The sequence below is a fragment of the Acartia tonsa genome, chromosome 10 (assembly GCF_053477335.1).
Source record: "Acartia tonsa isolate MP-2025a chromosome 10, ASM5347733v1, whole genome shotgun sequence".
Taxonomy (NCBI): Eukaryota; Metazoa; Arthropoda; class Copepoda; order Calanoida; family Acartiidae; genus Acartia; species Acartia tonsa.
In genome coordinates, this window is record NC_137269.1 from 40,603,466 (window position 1) to 40,624,523 (window position 21,058).

The following is a 21,058-nucleotide window of genomic DNA, read 5'->3' on the forward strand; positions in this document are numbered from 1 at the left end:
CTCGGATCAGTGCAGTGGTTTAAGAGTATTCCTAGTTATTCTAAAAAATAATAGGTAGAAAGCATCTCTGCAAACCTTATCAACGCAGACGTTTCAAAGATATTTTGCTTTTAAAAGGAACAGCTTTATCTAGATTCTGTCTGTCCATCTGTTTAAATAATCTACATAAAGCTGCTGTAGAAGATAGATGTCTAATCATCGTGATTATTACCTAAACTAAGCGTCTCTTAAAATAAGTACATTCCCCCTTTAAAAAGACATAATTGATTAGGAAGTAAACCTTGCAGCAGGTTGATTAGCCTTGCGCTGTTTGTTCATCGCTCTTCAGATATTTCCTAGCTTGTGTGATAAAACCTTGGAATTAATTTTACTATATTTTAAAAATACAGCCCCCACGGGAAAAAAATTGATAATTAACCATATTGATTTGCTCTTAACTTTTATGACCAAAGATATTTTCTAAATTTTGTTCAAACAAGGATAATTAACAGCGCAGCATGAATATAAAAAGTATGAAATAAAGTATAGAAATGCAGAGAGAGAGGGGACAATGGGCTGTTTATTACTAAAGCCCCCAAAGTTTTACAATAAGGTTTTCTTATTCGTTGGTGTAACAACTTTGGGGACTTTTACTGAATTTTGATTGGTTCGTTTATTAAGTTCAGTGTTCAAACGTTTCAATCTCTAATTTTAATATTCAGAAGGGATAATTTTTGCGTGTCATTATTGGGGATGTACATCAATCTATCTGCCATTATCTTATCCCTTTAGATCCCTAATTTGTATGATAAGTGAAACAGTACATGGAAAGTCATAGTCCTTTTGCTACACATAAAAGAAAAACTTGTTAATTAAATATTTATAGAATAGTTATTTCTCGCATCGTATTATAAACGGCTTTCCGCGGATATAGAAAGTACAATTATTAGCCGGTGCCTTTGGCACCTCGGGGCTAAAAAAACTAGTTTTAATCTTATAATTGTACATTTCTATATTCGTAGAAAGCTGGCTATAATACGATGCTAGACATAGTTTTTTCGTATGGATGAGAACCGGTTCCTATCCACCGGATTCGAATGAATACGAGAAATTTTATTCTTTGAGTAATAAATATCTTTTTAAATGGTGCTTTCACCCAAAGTTCCTATTAATCACTGATAACCCCTCTCTCTCCTCCTTATTTTTTAAATAAATTGAAAATAAAGGAATAAGGGTATTTTTAAAAGCGAAGCTTTTCTATAATTAGGGTAGGTCCGTCCGTCCGTACGTCCGTCCGTCCGTCCGTACGTCCGTCCGAGATAGATAGCTTTTATTCGTTATTTTAGGCATGTTAGAATTGTCCTATCGATTTCAAACTTTGCATGATGATTCCTGTAGTAGTTAGGTACGATTTAGAAAGCGTAGCAACTCTATAATCATTACCAGAATGTCCGTATGTCCATTTTAAACATGTTGATTTTTCTACTTTTTTAAAAACAAATTTTTCTGTGATCTAATTATCCGTTTGATCTGATTTTTGGTATATTGATTTCTGGGACAACAAAGAACAATATTATAAGCGAAGCAACTCTATAACCAAGTCCTAAAAATGTAAGTATGTCCATAAATATTATCCTGTATCAAGCAGTTTTTCAACAAATTTACTTACAATTTTGCTTCAACTCTTATACTTTTATTTTCTGATTATTCAGTTTAGACACTATACAAGTGTTAATGTCCGTTTGTCCTACCGTTTTAGTGCTTCGCTTTTATGAATGTTGTCATTCTTGTTTCCCTATACCTACTTTTGGTTAAGTAAAGCTAAAAAGTGACTGGCTTCTTTTAAAACAAAAATATATGACAAAAGTTTAAATGTTTGGAGGGGAGGTAGAAACAAAAATAACTTTTAAACATAGAATATAAATATTTTCTCTTTTGTAAACATAAATGATGATATCTTCTGATAATGTATCGGTTTAATGGTAAATCTATTAACCTATTGTATTAACCATTATCTATCTATCTATATATTGTATTGTATTGTTTCAACTACTCGCCATTAATCATAGCTGTTAGTATATATATAACTTTACATGGGTATTATATTGTTTAGATATATTACAAATTGTGACTCCGCCCCTACCATAAATATGCTTTCCCTGCTTTAGGAATTGATTCGCATAGATGGAAACTATGGTCTATGATAATACCTCTAAGGATGTCCATTGGATGGTAATGGGGGCAATATCCCCATCACCACCCAAAAAAAGGAAAAGATGAATTTGAAAAAATTAGCCCCCTCCCTCATCCTGAACAATAAAATACCCCCCCCCCCTTCCTATTCTTTGTAGTTAAATGAAATCTCGACGAAGAAAAAAATACATAACTTTTGAACCACTTTTAACGTCATATTCTCCATTTCTTTTTTTAGGGGTTTTCATTCCCACTTCTCCTCTCATCTTCCCCATTATATGACGTCTCAGGAATCAAAAGTGACACAAAAAGTATGTATTTTGGTCTTTGTCGAAATCTCCTTAAAACCTGATAGGAGCAAGAATATTCCCTGAAAAGTAGAACCTAATCTGTCAGCGAGTCAAACAGACGGAAATTATTTAACTTTAGCTTCCTTTTGGGATCTTTTATCCTTTTCTTAACCTAACCTAAACTACAGTATGCAACAACATTACATGTTTCTGCTCATGGTCCAAATGCGATATGAGGTAAATCACCATCACTTTTAACTTAAACAGAAGGTGTAAAAAGTATAATTAATCAATATTAAATGTGTTTTAATGTTTATGAACATCCTTGTTTTAATTAGATTAAACAACTGCTACCGTAAAATTTACAATGTTTTTTAATGGTTAAACTGTTCTAATTAATGGATAAGACAATAGACGATAAATTGAAGTAAATCCAAATGATGATACACAATATTACCCCTTCTGTAGATTACTTGGAGATTATCTATTTATATTTATCTCCTCTGCCTCTATCTTTCTTTCTTTCTCTCTTTTTCTATATCTTTCTAATTCAATTTTTGACGCGCTCCATATGAACTTACTCGTTCTAGTAAAGATTATCAGAATTAAGTTCAAATGTATTAATCATATAAATTTCTTTATGATTTAAAACTTCAAAGATGTTTATCCCGAATAAATCATATCAATAAAAAAGAATTAAAAGATAATCTTTTATTTTCAACTCAGGAAGGGAGGGGACATATTCTTTAACTTGTATCCAAAGTTTATAAGATTTTCGAAAGGTTTTCAAACAAAAGCAATGGTATTCTCTAGATAAACAGATAACACTATAATGTTATGGCTTTGATGCACAAAATCAACCTTCATTAATGTTGTTAAAATATTTTCCAGTATAGCATTGTATTACAGACACTTTTCTACGAATATCAAAATAAAATCGTAAAATTAATACTAGTTTTGAAAATTTTCATTTTCATATCTGTGGAAAGCTGTTGTATTACGATGTGATCTTGGTATCCTGTCTGGCTGCTGGTGATACTTCTGTTGTGGGATCTTGGTATCCTGCCTGGTGGCGCTGCCGTTGTGGTATCTTGGTATCCTGTCTGGCTGCTGGTGGCGCTGCCGCTGTGGTATCTTGGTATCCTGCCTGGTGGCGCTGCCGCTGTGGTATCTTGGTATCCTGTCTGGCTGCTGGTAGCGCTGCCGCTGTGGGATCTTGGTATCCTGCCTGGTGGCGCTGCCGCTGTGCTGCTAATTGGATCTAACCACTCTTAATACTCATAATACCACAGTTTACAATAAGATAAACGGATTAAATTTTGTTCAGATGCTTTTTCTCCCATACATCCCCCCCCCCCTCCTTCTCATTTATATTCCGACCAAATGCGTGTGCACACAATAAAGCCAAAGTTTAAAGTAGTTGGAGGGTTTTTTTTTCTTTCTGTGTGTTGCTGTAGATCATTAAAAAGTGGACCCCCCCCACTCCTACAACAAAAGTTCCTTATTTTTTTTTCACGGGGACCTTTATCGAAAATGGCCTAAAACCATCACAGGACACAGGACCACCGCTGAGCTATCTGTAAATTGTAAACCTGTTGGTCAAACGGCTATTGAAATATTAATTGTCATACTTATATGAACTTATTTAGAGTATACATAATAGAAATTTCAGTATTAGTTGATTTTTTAGTTTGCTATTCTGAGACATTCGTGGTAGCGAATGTAAACCGAAGATCTCATGTCAAAATATGACCCGCCCCTTTCACGTGCTCTAATAAGGACTTTCCTCCTTGGGGGGCGGGCAAATTTGATCAGTGTAGCATTTCCGGAAAAATTTACCAGAAAATTAATTTTTATGCCACCGACTTTTCCGCCAATCAATTCTTCCTTTTTCTGTCAAATTTTGAATCAAGTCATTGTGCCGTTGAATGTTGATAATATGTCAGCCATTACCACTTATAACTAATGACTTAAAGTTGACATAACCATAAGAATTGTTTGTCAACAAAATGCCTACGATTTTGGGATCTGACATAAATTGTATTCTCTATCTTATTGAGCATACTAAAATTGTTATCAATAATAAAATATTCGGATCATGAAAAAAACGAAATAGCGGTTTCGTCGTTATTCCACAGTAGCTTTTCTCCAATTCCTAGCACCTTTGGGGGACTCTAACCCTGCGGGGCCAACATAACCTAAAATAACCTATCAAAGCTACTGTGAAAATACGACAAAGCCCGCTCCTTCTTTTTCTTTCCATGATCTATATAATCTAAGTATAAACAATATATTATTTTTACCTTTAACCTGGTAGTGTGACAAACTGTAATGCTGTTTTAAAGATTATATGTATAGGAAATTAACTTTCCGAATTTCTCCGCCAAAAATGGAATATCCTAATTACCCTGAGGGGTGGGGGGAGGAGGAAGGTGGTAATTGCTAAGTAATTGGGGTAGGGAAGGTGGTAATTGCTCAATACTAAAAAAAGGGATGACTAATTTAAGTGGGAGGGGGGTGAGGGGGGATTGAATTGGCACGGGAATGAGCCCACCTGGACTTTTAAACAGGATAACATACACTCATGAGACAACCCCCCTCCCCTCATCCATATTTCTCTTTATCTCTGTAATTCATCTCTAAATAGTTGAAAACCATATTTTAGATTTTAGTTTTTAGTATCTATTACACCTTACAACCAAAAGGTTCAAAAATATTTTAAAAGCTTTATATCTTTTAAGCTAGTATGTTCTAAATACTTAGGAAAACATAACATTATATATTTTGAAAAAAATTAATAATGGAGCAACCTATCGACATGAGCAAAGGTGAATTGTCTGTAGTTGATGATATTTCTGATTCTAGCAGTGGAGAGGAAGATAATTTGTTCACCAGCTCTCCTCCTTTACCCACTCTTACTAAGGTAAGCTTTTCAGGGAGCGAGGGGAAATTTGGCTGTTTATTACACTAGTCCCCAAAGTTTAATAATCATGTTTTCTTATTCGTTGCTTAAGTAACAACTATAGGGACTTTTATTGAATTTTAATTGGCTGGTTTATTTAGACGAGTTTCCAAACGTTTCAACAACTAATTGTAATCTACAGAAGGGGTTATTTTATATGTATTATCAGTTGGAGTTTATATCATTTCATCTTCCATTCTCTTATCCCTTGGCTGCAAAGCGTACTATCTAATTTACTTTGTCTGTTAGTCCGCCCTTAACGCTATGAGAAAATTTTTATTTTCTTAGTTCCTATTTAATACTTTTGTGATGATACCCCTCTCCAAAAAGCATCCAGTTTACATCTTACTTGGTCCGTTGGTCTGCCAGTAATGCTACAAAAATATAAAACCTATATGAAAGGTTTTGGGATTTTATTTTATCCTTTATCAAGACCACTGAACATCTTCAAATGATTTTGTCTGTATTTTCATCCAGGATTTTTTTGTGTTTTACCATTTGTGGATTTTGTAATGCTTTATTTGATAAATATTATATCTTTGAAAAAAAATCTTTTAAATCTATTCTATTCTATGGATTTTTTTGTTTGTCCTTTTAGATTTAACTGTCAACTAAACCAATTGAGCACTCTTTTTTTCGGGGAGCTTCTCATGGGATTTTTGTTTTGTCTTTAAAGACATCTAGTTACTTTTATGTGAGAAGCATTCCATAATACTTACAAAAAATAAAATTTTCAGATTGAACCAGAGAAAGTGAACAAATCCGTGTCTTCACCCAAAGATTTTTTTGCCAAGCTGTACGGCCCTTCAGACAACCAGACGTGTACCCAACCAATAAAACCGGTTTCACATCCCCCAACATCGCCGGACGGCAGTCTAAACGGCGATGGGCCGCCGTCGCCCCATAGTTTTCACATACCAACAACAATGAGTACCGGCGGGGGTTTGCCGCCAGTGACGGCGGCTTCCCTGCTGGGTCATGCTGCATATCCTGGCGGATATTTGCCTTATCATGCTGCCGCAGCTGCGGCTGCAGCCAGTGCAGACCCTGCAGGCCTCTTTAGATTTGATGGATTTCATTTACCTGGTGGTCTTGCAGCTTTTTGTAAGTATTTAATATAAATTGTTTTCATTTTACTTATAATCAATATCTTATAGTCGAAGCAGCTTATTAATTTTATTATTAGGCACTATATGCTGCTTCCTAGAAGTGTTATTGAGGCCAGTTTTTAAAAATTGTTTTTTTCTGTAGTGGCGCGAAGGCAACGCAAAGATGCTCGGCATAGAAGACAGAGGACGACCTTCAGTCAAGATCAAACTTTGTCACTGGAAATTGAATATCAAAGAAATGAATACATAAGTCGACCAAGGTATGTATCCCTATTGAATTCGCCTACTAATTGTAATATACAGAGGGGATAATGTTGTCTATCATCATTGGGGATGCACATCAATTCATCAGCCATTGTCTTGTCAATTTAAATCCCTTTACCAGATGTAAAATTGGAGGGCAGATAAGTTTGACATCCAAATTATCCTTAGAAAACAAAACAAATAAAAATTTAGTATATTAAAACTTAAAATAGCTGAATAATTGCTAAAAACATTTTTTTCAATTTTGGGAAAGAAATTTTAAAATCATACCATAAATAAAAAGATATATTATGATTTTATATTGATTATTCAGAAGATGTGAGCTAGCAGAGACCTTGCGACTCAGTGAAACCCAGATAAAAATTTGGTTCCAAAACAGGAGGGCTAAAGACAAGCGGATTGAAAAGGCTCATTTTGATCAACAATATAGGTAAATTTTATGTACATCTGTTCTGAAACATACAAAAATGCACAAAAAGACACTAAAATTCTCTATACTCTAACTCTGTTGTGATTTGTCTCCAGATAAGCCTCTTGGTCTAGTTTTTATTGAACTATTTTTTAAAGCTGAAATAATTAATATTCAAGCAGATTTTAGTCCTTATTAAAAAATGATGTCGTACAATACTCAAAAAAAACATACAATACAAATGACTAATGACAGGCCAGTTTACATTTTACCATTGGTCAATATAAATTTATTGGTAATAATGGTCTATCATTGGTCATTTTTATTGTATGACGTAATTTTTTTAGGCACTATAGGTTGTTTCATTAATATTGCATTCATAGCTTAGCTTTTCTTATATAAGAGTGCTAAGTTTTATTTATTTTAGATGTTTTACCCTACCAGGAAGCGGACCAAGCCCAAATTATCCTTTCCCCATGTTACCAGGAGACCTTACAGGACCTTTACCACCCCACCTTGCCCATCTATTAACCCCCGCAGGGTTGGATCATAAACCACCGCCAGTTATCACCACTGACAAATCTATGTAATTACTATTTAGTCATTTTTAGTACCCTACCCTTATCATATTCTATTTATTATCTTTTACTTTTTTAGTTTCCCAAAAATACTCATAATTTATTGTTTAATGACAAGAGTACAAATGAAAACAAGGATGACAACATCAATAAGTAGCGAAGCACAAAAAAATTAAGGATGGACAAACAGAAAAACATAAGTCGTTAAGCAGATGTTCAGCTGTTATAAAAAGAATATGAGAAATAGATAATTATGAAACCTTTCTATAATTCAATGAGGGAGGGGACATTGGGCTGTAAATTACACTAGTTCCCTTGTAGACTTTAAAACCGTAAGGACTTTAATTGAATTTGGATTGGTTGATTCAGTAAATCTAGTGTCAAAACGTTTGAACAACTAATTGTAATGTACAGAAGGTGTAAATTTGTGCATTATCTTTAGAGATGTACACCAATTTATCGGCTTCTGTCTTATCCCTTTAGATCCATGTAGCTTATTTATCCAAAATACTAAGGAAGTAATTAGCATTATGTTATTTTTAGAGCTTTAATTACACTTTTAATGATAAGAAAATAATATCTTTGTAAGAAATTAATAATGAAAGCTTAGGAAACCCCTAAATATTTTTCATAAAACTTTTAGCTAAAAATAAACTTTTAAATCTAAAAACCAATGGAAATTTTTATCTTTTTATTTCTAAATACAAGGAATCTAATATTATGTATTCAGCTTTCAGACAAATTTAGAAAAAGAACATAAAAATAATTTTAAAAACTTATCAATGCATTGCCTCTGAATTTAAACGAAACCAAAATCAAGAAATCATAACCAAAGATGTTAATTAGTCAATTATTATACAATAATTGTATTAATAAATTTACAATATAATGATTAAAAATATAAGTGAATTATGTGCTATATTTATTATTTTAAATCCAGTGTTTCTTAAGTCAATGATTTTTTAAAAACTAGGTATGTATTAATAGATTATAGTTTGCTGTATAAATATTTAATTATTTTCAATAAATTTTAAATAAATCTTAATTTTTACTTTCTAATTGTGAATCTGCTCTATAGCTCAACCTGTATGTCATATTCAACATTTAAATTTTTCCTTTGGCCAATTAGCTTCTACTTTCTATCTCAGTCAGTCAGTCTGTTTTTATTGCTCTATGCTAGAGACGTCAAAATTTAAAGGAATGTTTTGCTTAAAGTTTCTAGTCGAGCACTGAAACCCTCCCACTTAATTTGAAACAAATCAAAGATAATATGGGGGGGGGGGGGTAGTTTTAATACTGAAAAATTATGTATCGTTTTGTATCATAGCCAGTTTTCTACGAATATAAAAAAACCACAAAAAATGGGAACCATTGATTATTTATCGTCCATTTATATATCTCTTAGGCTTACCAAAGATTTTTCTTTTTAGATAATTATTGCTATTTTTGTAATTGGTTATATTGATGAAACATCTTCGACGGTAATATTTCGTGAGTATAAGGAATTAATAATTCTTACTGACCAATCAAATTTACTTTACAAAAAAAACTCAGGAATAAAGGTAAAATCTAAACAACAATTTTGAGTACAGACAGAAGCTACTCTATAATTATAAATATCCGTCCTCCTGTACGTCCGTAAGACACGAAGTGGGGGAAACATGATAATCTTTTCTCTAATAAATCAACAAATGTTCTTTAAATCTCCTTTACTGTTATAAAATCTATAAAATTGAAAATAAGTTAGTTGTATGTTAATTTTTCCATTTATTTCAGTTTATGTTAGTTGTATTAGGGATTGGTTACACCCGCAGGTATATGGCCCTGGGTAGGGGATAGGCATAGGGGCAAAACTATCCCCACAATTTATTATTACTTCAAAATAAATGTGGAGGCTCATTAAAAATTCGCACTTTAAGGAATTCCCATATTTTTTACCTTCCTAAACAATTCCTTTATTTAAAAATGTGTTACATAGAATTATAATGTTCATAAAGGAAGGTTTTAAAGAATGTATTTCTTAATGTATCAGCATTTTAATAGAAATACATATCATCATATATATTCAATCCTTTTATTAAAAGTGTTTTGATAATTTTTAAAAATTATTCAATTTTGATTTGTTGGTCCAATATGGAAGTGGCCACACTTTTGAACCAATATTTCTAATTTAAATAAAGGGTATTTTTTTTTGCATGTTTCATTAATTTATCTGAATTGTCTTGTCCCTTAAGATCTCTGTTAATGACTGGCTTTTTTGTTTAATAAAAAAACCTTTTCGAGCATTGAAACCAAACCCACTTAATTATTTTAAAATGAAATGACAAATTGTTAGATAGGTATTTTGTCTATGCATACCCTTTGTGGGGGGGGGGGGGGTGCTCTACTAGTCATATTATGGGAAACCGTCACAAAAAATACCAAACTGTAATTTTCAAAACATTTTTTATATATCCTACGTAAAATCTCCTTGAAACAAGTGGCGAAGCTTGCAGTTCTAATACAAACGGATTTACAATAAACATATGCAATATTTATTTTAATCTTATTAAATGTTATGGTATTAAAATGAACCTGTCCTTAATCCTATATAACCCTTTACTTTAATTCCATCTAATTCGATTTAAATAATCCCCGCCCCTAAATTTCACATTTCTGCTGTAACTCTTTTTTTCTTCCTGTATATTTCCTTTCAATTACGAATCTACTTTATAATTTAAAATGGCCGTATGTCAATAAAAACGGAATGGGAGAAACTTGAATTTCGCAGCTACCATTTAAGATATACAGCAGAAATTTTCGTGGATATGCCATGTACCAATGAGCATACCGTATATAAACTACTTGGTCCGTTGGTCTGTCGGTCATGCTAGAAAAGGTATGTATGTAGATTAATAAAAGATTTCGTGTTTTTCATATATCTTTTTAATTTCTTTCGCTATCTCTTTTTATGATCACAGAAAGTTGCTCTGTTCGTTTGCCAATCTATGATTATTTTTGCTTCGCAATTATGTAAAGTGTCATGCTTGTTTATTTTTTTAGCCCTTTTGGCCCCTTTTAAAGAATAATTACTTCATTACTTCTATTTCTTTCGACTTAAAACCTTCATTTTATTAAGTAAATATGATTTTTTATGCTTTAATATCTTTCTTATTTTTGCCTATCTGTCTTTGTTTACTACTACGCTTTAAGTATGTTTGTTTTTCAGTCCTTTTGTAAGCAATGATCCTTTTTATTCGGATAAATCTTAAAATAACTCTTGCATTTTATTACTATTAAGTATTTCTCCATCTAAACATGTACTTATGTCCAGGGAGGCAGGGGCGTCCAAGCTTTTTATTTTGGGGGGGGGTAAAAATTTTTTAGGGGGGGGGGGTAAAATGGCGCGCGAAGCGAGCCGCAAATTTTTTTTACCCCCCCAAAATTTTTACCCCGGGGGATAAATTTGCTTGGGGGGGGGGGGGTAATTACCCCCCCCTGAAATCTGTTGGCAGGGGTAAATTTAGTTTACCCCCCCCAAAATTTACCCCCGGGGTAAAATTTTTGGGGGGGTTAATTTAAATTTTATTAAATATATAGTATTAAAAATGCGCGCGAAGCGCGCAAAATTTTTTTTATTAGAGATTTTTTATTTTGGGGGGGGTATTTACCCCCCCAAAATTGTTTGGGGGGGGTAAATACCCCCTCCTAAATGGTATTTACCCCCCCAAAATTGTTTGGGGGGGTAAATACCCCCTCCTAAATGGTTGGGGGTGCCTACGACACCCCCAGGGTAGGGGTAAATTTTGAATGGGGGGGGTAAAATGAAAAAAAAATTTTGGGGGGGGAATCGCCCCATTACCCCCCCCCCCCCCCCTTGGACGCCTATGCAGGGAGGGAGGAGACGTAGGGCTATCCCCAAAGTTTGATAATGGCGTCTTCTTATTCGTTGGCTTAACGACTTTGGTGACTTTATTTAATTTTGATTGGTTGGTTCATTAGGTTGAGTGTTTAGACGCCTCAAGGGTATTTTGTGTATCATCATTATCATCATTGGGGATCTCTCTCTCTCTTTCTCTCACTCTGTCTCTTTCTGTCTCTCTGTCTCTCTATCTCTCTCTCTATCTATCTATCTCTCTCACTCTCTCTTTCTCTCTCTCTGTCTCTCTGTCTCTCCTTCTCTGTCTCTATCTCTCTCTCTGTCTGCCTGTCTGTCTTTCTCTCTCTCTCTCATTTTATCTCCCCCCCCCCTCTCTCTCTTTCTATGTCTCTCTCTCTCTGTCTCTCTCTCTGTCTCTCTCTGTCTCTTTCTCTGTCTCTCTGTCTCTCTGTCTCTCTGTCTCTCTCTCTATCTATCTATATTTATATCTTTCTCTCTTTCCATCTCTCTCTGTCTGTCTCTCTCTCTCTCTCTTAAAATCTCTCTCTATCTATCCATTTTTTATATCTATAAATCTCTCTCTCTCTCTCTCTCTCTCTCTCTCTCTCTCTCTCTTAAAATCTCTCTCTATCTATCCATTTGTCTATATCTATAAATCTCTCTCTCTCTCTCTCTCTCTTAAAATCTCTCTCTATCTATCCATTTGTCTATATCTATAAATCTCTCTCTCTCTCTCTCTCTCTCTCTCTCTCTCTCTCTCTCTCTCTCTCTTTATCTCTCTTAAAATCTCTCTCTATCTATCCATTTGTTTATATCTATAAATCTCTCTCTTATTTATTTAAAAAACTTGTTATCTGTATTTGTATACCTATCTATCTACTTATCTATCTACCTAAGTATAAATATGACAGATGTTTAAATTAAGATAAGTATGGTTAACCAAAATCATATGCTCACATTACTTGGTAATATCCCTTCATTCAACCAGTGCAGTGGACCACTACTCCCCCAACTCCAAAATTTCCCGGCCATATTAGGATTTTTTAAAACAAGGATGATAACATTCATAATAGTAAAGCTTTAAAATCTAGAACAAACAAACATTAACACTTAAACTTATAGAGTGTCAGATACTGTTAAAAAACACATTTATATTATTAGGACAAGGTTATAGAGATGATTCGCATAAAATATTGTACCTTGTTCATTTGATAAATGTGATAAAAATGATAATTATATTGAATTTTTTGTCAAATTATTTTAAATCATCATGTTTTAAGTGGACGTACGGACTTTCTCATAATGATTATAAAGTTTCTACGTTTTCTAAATCGTTCCTTACAAGAATAATTATGTGAAGTTTTAAATCGATAGTGCAATTCCTAAATGCCCAAAATAACGGTAATAGCTATCTATAACGTTTGGACGGACTGACGTAAAGACCATATCTAATATGATTATATCAGCCTGCCTAAGATAGATAGAAGGGGTGGGTTATATGTGCTCTAAGCATGATTACTGGGATAATGCACATAGAAATCATATAATTGTTTTATGGTGGAAGTGGTCATCGGATTTTAAAAAAAAAGAACATTAAAGTATTATACATTGAGAAAGATTCTTTTGTTAATGACTAATTTTGTGTTAATTTTTTTTTCTTCAAATGCTTAGTTTTTCAGTTACATGGTGAAATTCTAGTCATTTTTCTAATAAACTCGGTTGTTCTTATTTTAGCCCCTAAAAAGGCTAAAAGGATAGAAATTTTTTATGTAGTTGCCTATTTCTTAGAGAAGTTTTACATATTTTACTTTCTTTTATTTAGGAATTTTTGTTTATAGGTACTTTCTTACTTACCAACTATCTTTATTATCCCCCTACTGATCGTTAAGAGAAAACAAGCAATATTCTGCAGTTTTTCAACAGATCTGCTTACAATTTTGTTTTATACGACTTTAATACATTTATATTCTAATTATTCAGTACTGGCGCTCTACTCAAGTGTTAATGTTCATTTATCCTACCGTTTCAGAGCTTCGCTTTTATGGATGTTGTCATCCTTGTTTTTACTAGTGATTACCCCAATTATTTGTTTAACCCTAATCGTACGGCTACCTCAGTAATCATATCACCCAGTCAACCAGAACCTGGGATCCTAAGGGATAAGACAATTGGAGATAAATTTATACATCCCTTATGTTTGAAAACAAAATTAACCCTTCTGTAGTTGTAAATAATTATTTGAGAAGGTAGTTTGAATCAACTAATCAAATTTAGCAAGAATTTGTAAACCAACGAATGAGAAAATTTCTTTGTAAATATTATAATTTACAGTTTAATGTCCCCTTCCTCCCCTTCCACCCTGAGCATTCCAAAGCATCAGCGCATGCCATAATTTCAAAGTCGTAATATTTAGTACCTAACGGATATGCCCTTATAAGCCTCTATGTGCACTTAAGGTGAGTAAGGGGGGGGGGGGGAGATGAGAAGACCCTACGCCCAATTTATAGTTTAGAAGTTTATTTTTTAATTTTGGGCAAGCAATCAACATCGGTTAATTCAGAGGTTAGTGAGATCCTTCGCTTTGGACAAAAAAAGCTAACTACTTAATCTAATATGATAATAAGGGAAAATTGAGACTGTGTAATTATAATTGTCCTAAAGCATCACATCACGTTATTTCATTAGTTGGCTTAAAAACTATAGGATTATTTTAAAATCCTGTTTTGTTGGTACAAACTAGCAATATCCAAACTTTTTGTTTCAAGAAGGGAAATTTTTTTCATTCATAGTTTGGGGTATGTATACATTTTTTGTCCTAGATTATACTACCCCTATAATAATTTTACCCCCTGCTTTGTATATGACTCTCCTATACAATGTTTGGGAGGGTGTCCTCCCCCCCACGCCTCGTCTCTTTAAATAAAGATTGGACATTAAAACATGTTTCTTTAAGTATGATTAACAACGTCAAAATAAAGAGAAAAAACGATGATTTAAAAAAAATAAAATATTTTTAGTTTTATGCAATGTAATGATCTAAATTTTTATCAACAATAAAAATAATACAATATCAATTTAAAATTGATATAATAATACGACTTTGTAAATTGTTCAATTATAGAAAAACCAACATTTTATATTTTTAAAGTTATTATTGACATTCCTAATCATTATTTAATTATTACTTCCTACCAATAAAATATTAGATTTTATGATTTGTAATACATTAATATTTAGGTGCTTTACCACAAAATGCCTATTGAACACATGAACATATGAAAACTTTTCATACCCTATATTACCTATCCTAATCATACCTAAAGTAACCCCCCCCCCCCCAGGTATTAAATTTTATTTCAAAATAAGATAAAGGAAATTATTTGCTCGACCTAGCACTTTTAGGAAAACCAACGAGATTTTGTACTCGTTCTGTTTGTCTGTTATGCCCATTTTGGGAAAGCGGAAAGTGTCATGTGTAATGTCATAAAAAATTTTTTATCCATTTCTTTTTTAGGGGTTTCCTTTCTCACTTCTCCTCTCATCCCTCCTTTTTAGACGTATTTTTAATGACGTCACACATGAAACTTTCCGCTGTCCAGCATTTTTTGCTTAGCTGTTATTTTTATTTTTACATTTATTAGGTTTTTATAGATTTACAATTTTTTGGGAGGAAGATTTATTTCTCTTTCTTTGACCTATCTGTGTTGCTGTAGGTTGTTTGTATTTACATGTTTGTCTCATGTAATAAAAGTTTGCAGCAATTTTTAATGAGGTACACCACAAGCATGGTTGCATCCATATTTCATAGCAAGGTGCCTTTCCCTCAAATTGAAAATTAGGGGAAGAAAATATTTTTCATGCAAAACCCCTTCAAGGGCCCTATTTCTTTAGAGGTTTGGTGGTAAACGGAGAAGTTGGGCCTTCACAAAATAAATTGTTAGGGGAGTGTTGACACCCTCCTACCGTACGCAACTGGTGTCGTCGTTATTATGTAAACTGGTTTGGTTTTCTATTGATTTAAGGGTTACAATCTACATTATTGCTTGAATAAAAAGTTGTCAAGTCTTACAAAATAGCTTCATACTATTTTTAAAATGCATTCAGTTAACAATTATTTTTATAAAAATTGGTTATGACTAACATAATATAGACAATTGGCATTTTCTTATACTTACATTGACACAAAAGCAGTACATATTGTAGCACTAACAATGTTTTAAAATGATAATATAAAATCCCCATGTAAAGAGATACTTTGTTACTAAACTTCTCTGCAAATGCATGATATAAGTTATGTAGTAGCTACGCTCCCAAAAAGTTTGAGGACCATTTCATGAGCTGGTCTAATTGAAAACTTTAATTAACAAATAAATATTTCTCTTACAAGAACATTTTCTTTATGTTCATACCACTTTACACTGCACGGGGATCTAGAGGGATAAGACAAGGGCCGATAAATTGATGTACACATCCAATAATGTTACATAAAATAACCCCTTCTGTAGATGAAAATTATTGGCTAAAACGTTTGAATACTCAAGTTCAAGAACCAACCAATCAAAATTCACTATAGTCCTCAAAGTTAGTAATCCAACGAATAAGAAAATGATGTATAAAAACTTTGAAGACTAGTGTAATAAACAACCCATTGTCCCCTCTCTCTCTCTCTCTCTGACTTTAACAGGAGTTTTCAATTGCGAAGCTTTTCTATAAATAAATAGTTTTGTTCGTTAGGGACAGCTTTACAAGCAGTCACGTCTGATAACATGTTTCAAACATGATAGAATTGTTCTAAATATTTAAAATTTACTCTCATTTGATTTCTTATATTTCCTCTTTCATAGGTTGTCCGATGCTCTCATTGCATTGGCTTGAAATTTACATCTTTTTATAGATATTAGTGTCTTTACCCTTTGCCTCTAGGGGCTTTTCCTTACAGATTCAGGGTGATTTTTATAAATTAAGAAAAACAAATTGAGGGGGCATTTTTTCTTTTTTTGGGCGGGGGGGGGGGTGAGGGTGTCCTAAAAATAGCTTAAAACCACCACAGGACCAATGGGTATTTCCCTAAAGAGTTAAGTCCAATCGGATCGGCGGTTTCCGAGAACTTAAGCTTTGGACAGACAGGCGGGCATCGTACTACCATGTATAAATAAGTAAATTTTGCTTTACTACCAGAAACATGTATCTATAATGCAATGCTTATTGTATTATGTTGATGTAATAACAACAAAATCTATCAATTCAAATGGTACCAATTAAAACATAAGCTCAACTCGTAAATAAGCAGTTAAAAATGATGTGCATATGTTAATGTGATAATATAATAATAACTGGAGAAATAATTGTATATTTTGTGACATATGCATCATACTATTCATCAATATAGGTAATTGGTGTCCCTTTCAAAATTTTAATGATCAAAAGTAGCAAAAACCGTTGCTTTTTATTATACCTATAGGATCTCGGGAAGAAAACGAAGTAGCGGGTTTCGTCGTATTTTCGCAGTAGCCTTTGATAGGTTATTTTAGGTCAGGTTGGGTTAGGTGAATGTTAATGATTACCCTCCAGGGTTAGAAAATTGGCCCCGCAGGAATAGAGCCCCTCGCAAGGACTAGAAATAGGAAGAAAGCTACTGTAAAAATACGACGAAATCCCATACTTCGTTTTTTTCCAAGATCCTTTAATTAATCATTTTTAAACATATTCAATGCGTAAAACTTTAACCCTGCGGGGGTCCCTGTTTCTACGGGGTACTATTTCTTACCTTTACTTAATCAGCGTAAATCACGGACATAACGACAAGATGGTTTTATAGAGTAGATGTTGATTGAACATAGGAATCTTCTCGAAAAATATCTTTCTTGTAAGCCGTCCAGAAAAAGAAAACTTCAGCCAAGACGCTAAATTTTGTTGTTTTTGAGATCTTTTGCTTCAGACATGTACATTTTTCTCAGAGCTATATCTAGTTCTGACAGCGAATATGCTAACGATTATTTGAAGATATGTTTTTCTTACGGTTTTAAGGAAACGGTACTTCTTAAGGTATACATTAGGGATAGATCTAGGGTGAAAAATTTTGAGGGGCCAGAAGATGCAGGATCTATTGGATCTAGTGCAGTTCATTTACGGTAAAATGTTCATGGTAACGATTATCCCCAAAAATAGTTGCTAAACGGCTGAACGTACATGTCATGCACGCACACCGCCAATACGCTACATAACAAGATCTACAAATAAAAAAGAACCAATATGATGCACAGGGAAAGCTGCACTGAAGAACAACAAATTAAATAAGTCTTTTGCGCGCATTAATGTGCACCGCGAGATTAACGTCCATTATTACGTAGTTTTGGAGGTAATATTTATCGTGATCTGCACCTGATCCGATTAATCTAATCTTTAATTGTCCTATCCTTGTTTATCGGATTCTACTCTTCAGGGTATATACCTATTGGTCCTGTGGTGGTTTTAGGCTATTTTCCTGGGGGGTGGGACACCCCCAACCCCCCCAAAAAACAAAAAATTCCCCTCCATTTTTTTTAAAATTTTTTTTTTTGCTGAAGATTTCCTTGGTTCTTTACTAATTTCGCCTCAATTTTTTTATCACCTCTTGGGGCAAAGCCCCTAGAGGCTAGGGGCAAAGCCGCCAGTTGTACATAATTGGCCAACTATTATCCATTTTCAATAATGACAAGTTATAATTATCTTATCATGACCTACACACGTTTGCAATAGCGAAGCTTAACTACAAATTGGGTCGGTCAATCCGTGCGTCCGTCTGTCCGTAACGGGTTAGCTCTATTCATTAATTTAGACATGTTAGAACTGTCTAAATTATTAGAAAGCGTAGCAACTCTATAATCTTTACCCGAAAGTCCGTACGTTCATTTAATACATGCTGATTTTTTACTTTTTTGACGACAACTTTTTAACAAGGTATAATATAGTATAGGCGACGCATCTCTATAATCAGACTCACATAATAATGTTCTGCTTATTAAGTTCTGACACTCTTTATTGCTATTGTTCGTTTGTCCTTCCTTCTATTTGTTAAGCTTTGCTTTTATGGATGTTGCAATCCTACTTATTAGATATTTCGGCATTCATTTTTTACATGATTAAGTTTCATTTTTATGATATTTGAAATGTTGCGTCGTAATACAAGTTGACTTGTAAAATTATAAATTCTTTTTCTTTGTTAGATTTTTAAACAAACCAGAAAAAGAAAATAATAAACTAACCATGAAATAATTTATTAATTGTTCTGCTTTAACCAATAGGAAGAGAGAACCATCCTAGTTTTGCCGCCAGATTTCTTATTGGAGGATTTACTAGGAGAGTGGCGGCAATTTTGTCTGACATTCCTATAGTTCAGGGTTGCACATAGTATATGTTATTTATGTCCGTCTACTGATCATGGAATGAAAACGAATTTCTTGGTTTTGTTTTATTTTAACAGTAGCTTTTGATAGGTTATTTTAGGTTAGATAATGTTAATGTTTGCCCCACAGGGTTAGGAAATAGTCCTCTTAAGGTTAAAGCCCCTCGAAGGGGCTAGAAATAGTAGGAAAGCTACTTTAATAGTATTACGAAACCCGTTACTTAGTTTTCTTTCCATAACCTAACCTAATAGACAAGACATAAAAAACACACAATGGAATAATGAAAAGATGAAATTGTTCCAAAAAAAATCTAAAACTTTAAACTTTCTATATATCTCAAGAAAATCTGGTTTTTTTATTATAAAATGTACCTAATTTTCATGATTTAAGAGAAAAAACAGGTACTTTCAACCACTGCACTGTTTCAATTGCCAAAAATTTTATGTTGAGGGTGTTCAAAAGTTTTTGCCTTTATCCTTCCCCACGTTTTATTGTTTAAACATTGGGATAATTTCTGTATCATCATTAGTGATGTACATCAATTTATCGGGCATTGTCTTATCCCTTGTGATCCCTGTATTTAACCATGTTTTTGTTGTTGTTGTAGCCACGATTCTCTGAAATTAGGACTCAGATGCACACGGAGACTGGAAGTGAGAATCCTTTGGCCAATCTTAGATTGGTAAGCTTCGTGCACAGCTGATTGTATTCTATGTTACATTACAAGCTGACCCGCAATTCTCGTGGAAGCTACTCAATTATTACATCACCCTGGCCTAGAGTTTTGACAGGTGTTCCATATTAAGCTACCCTAATTAATGGCACTCTCATACGAGGAGCATGGGTGAGGGAAAGCATGGTTAGAGCTGCTTGATTTGTAGAATCCTAACTTCCTACAAATCTCCCCCCTTACAACCCTAGGGCATCTTAGGGAAGGTTGCGTGATCATAATCTGACAAATTGCGACAGCATTTGTTAACCAAGTGCAAAGTCCATGAGGGGACTTGAATTTGGTTTCATCCAACCACAGCATAGTGCGCGAACCACTACACTATGGGACACCCTTAACCATGTTTTTAAAATATATCCGTGGACATTCCCATTTCAGATTGCGTGACTAGCCTCCATATATCTACAACACACACACACACACCATATATACTGCCACTAATACCAATACTTTTCAATATCTCAATACCAGTATTAATAGATAGATAGATATCTCAGCCAAAAAATATATAAACTATATTTTTTGAAGGAGAAGTTTTAATTTGGCTGTTACAAGAAATATTAGAATAATAGTTAACTTTTTCGGCCCCTAAAATCTTTAATCCCCCCCTCCCCCCTCTAAATTTTAGTTCTTTTTTTCTTGGTGGGGGGGGGGGGGGGGGAGTGGGAAATTTGTCAATCTCCATCAGAAAAATATTTCGACTGTTGATATTATTCATTATAAAATATATTAAAATGTAAACAATTGAAAAATTTAAATTAATATCTAAATGAAATATATAATATACCTTGTTATAGTATAAATATAAAATTTTAATTCAATGTAAATGTAAAATTCAAATATTTAAGCCTTTCATACAGCCTCCAGTAGATTTAATAAAAATGGATGCAACATTTTGATTTATATATAAAGCAGTTCACAGCAACTAAATGGCAGTTGTCGCACTAGAAGAATTATTATTCACATCGTTTTATAGACTGATTTCCGCGGATATTAAAAAAAATAAAATATGAGATTAAAAACAGTTTTTACATCCACGAAGATGAAGACCCGAGATAAAAAAACTAGTAATAATTTTTATATTCATGGAAAATTGTGTTGAAAATTGGAAAATTATAGTGTACTAAACAGCATTGGAGATATATCTAAATGTTGAATTCAAAATTTATACATCCATAAAGCCTCTGTGGAGAGCCCATACAATTTTGATATTCAAATATCTTAAAATTCTTGTTAAATAGTCCTTCTCTCCCCCACCCTCCCTCCCTCTCTCTCTCTCTCTCTCTCTCTCTGTGTGTGT

At 33.5% G+C, this 21,058-nt stretch overlaps 1 protein-coding gene across 1 annotated transcript; it reads left to right on the forward strand.

Annotated features, from left to right (window-relative positions):
* The first annotated feature begins 5,141 nt into the window (after nucleotides 1–5,141).
* Nucleotides 5,142–8,829, forward strand: LOC145329219 (homeobox protein rough-like). Its single transcript, XM_080173269.1, has 5 exons — nucleotides 5,142–5,385; nucleotides 6,162–6,528; nucleotides 6,676–6,793; nucleotides 7,111–7,227; nucleotides 7,634–8,829. Exons 1-5 carry the CDS (start codon nucleotides 5,263–5,265, stop codon nucleotides 7,794–7,796), a joined length of 888 nt encoding a protein of 295 aa, XP_080029395.1. The 5' UTR covers nucleotides 5,142–5,262; the 3' UTR covers nucleotides 7,797–8,829.
* Nucleotides 8,830–21,058: the final 12,229 nt, after the last annotated feature.

Bases quoted from the DNA above. Each gene is read 5' to 3' on its own strand.
- LOC145329219 (XM_080173269.1), top strand. From the start codon at position 5,263: ATGGAGCAACCTATCGACATGAGCAAAGGTGAATTGTCTGTAGTTGAT. The intron at 6,529-6,675 runs GTAAGTATTTAA...TTTTTTCTGTAG, and splicing joins TGGTGGTCTTGCAGCTTTTT to TGGCGCGAAGGCAACGCAAA. The intron at 7,228-7,633 runs GTAAATTTTATG...TATTTATTTTAG, and splicing joins CATTTTGATCAACAATATAG to ATGTTTTACCCTACCAGGAA.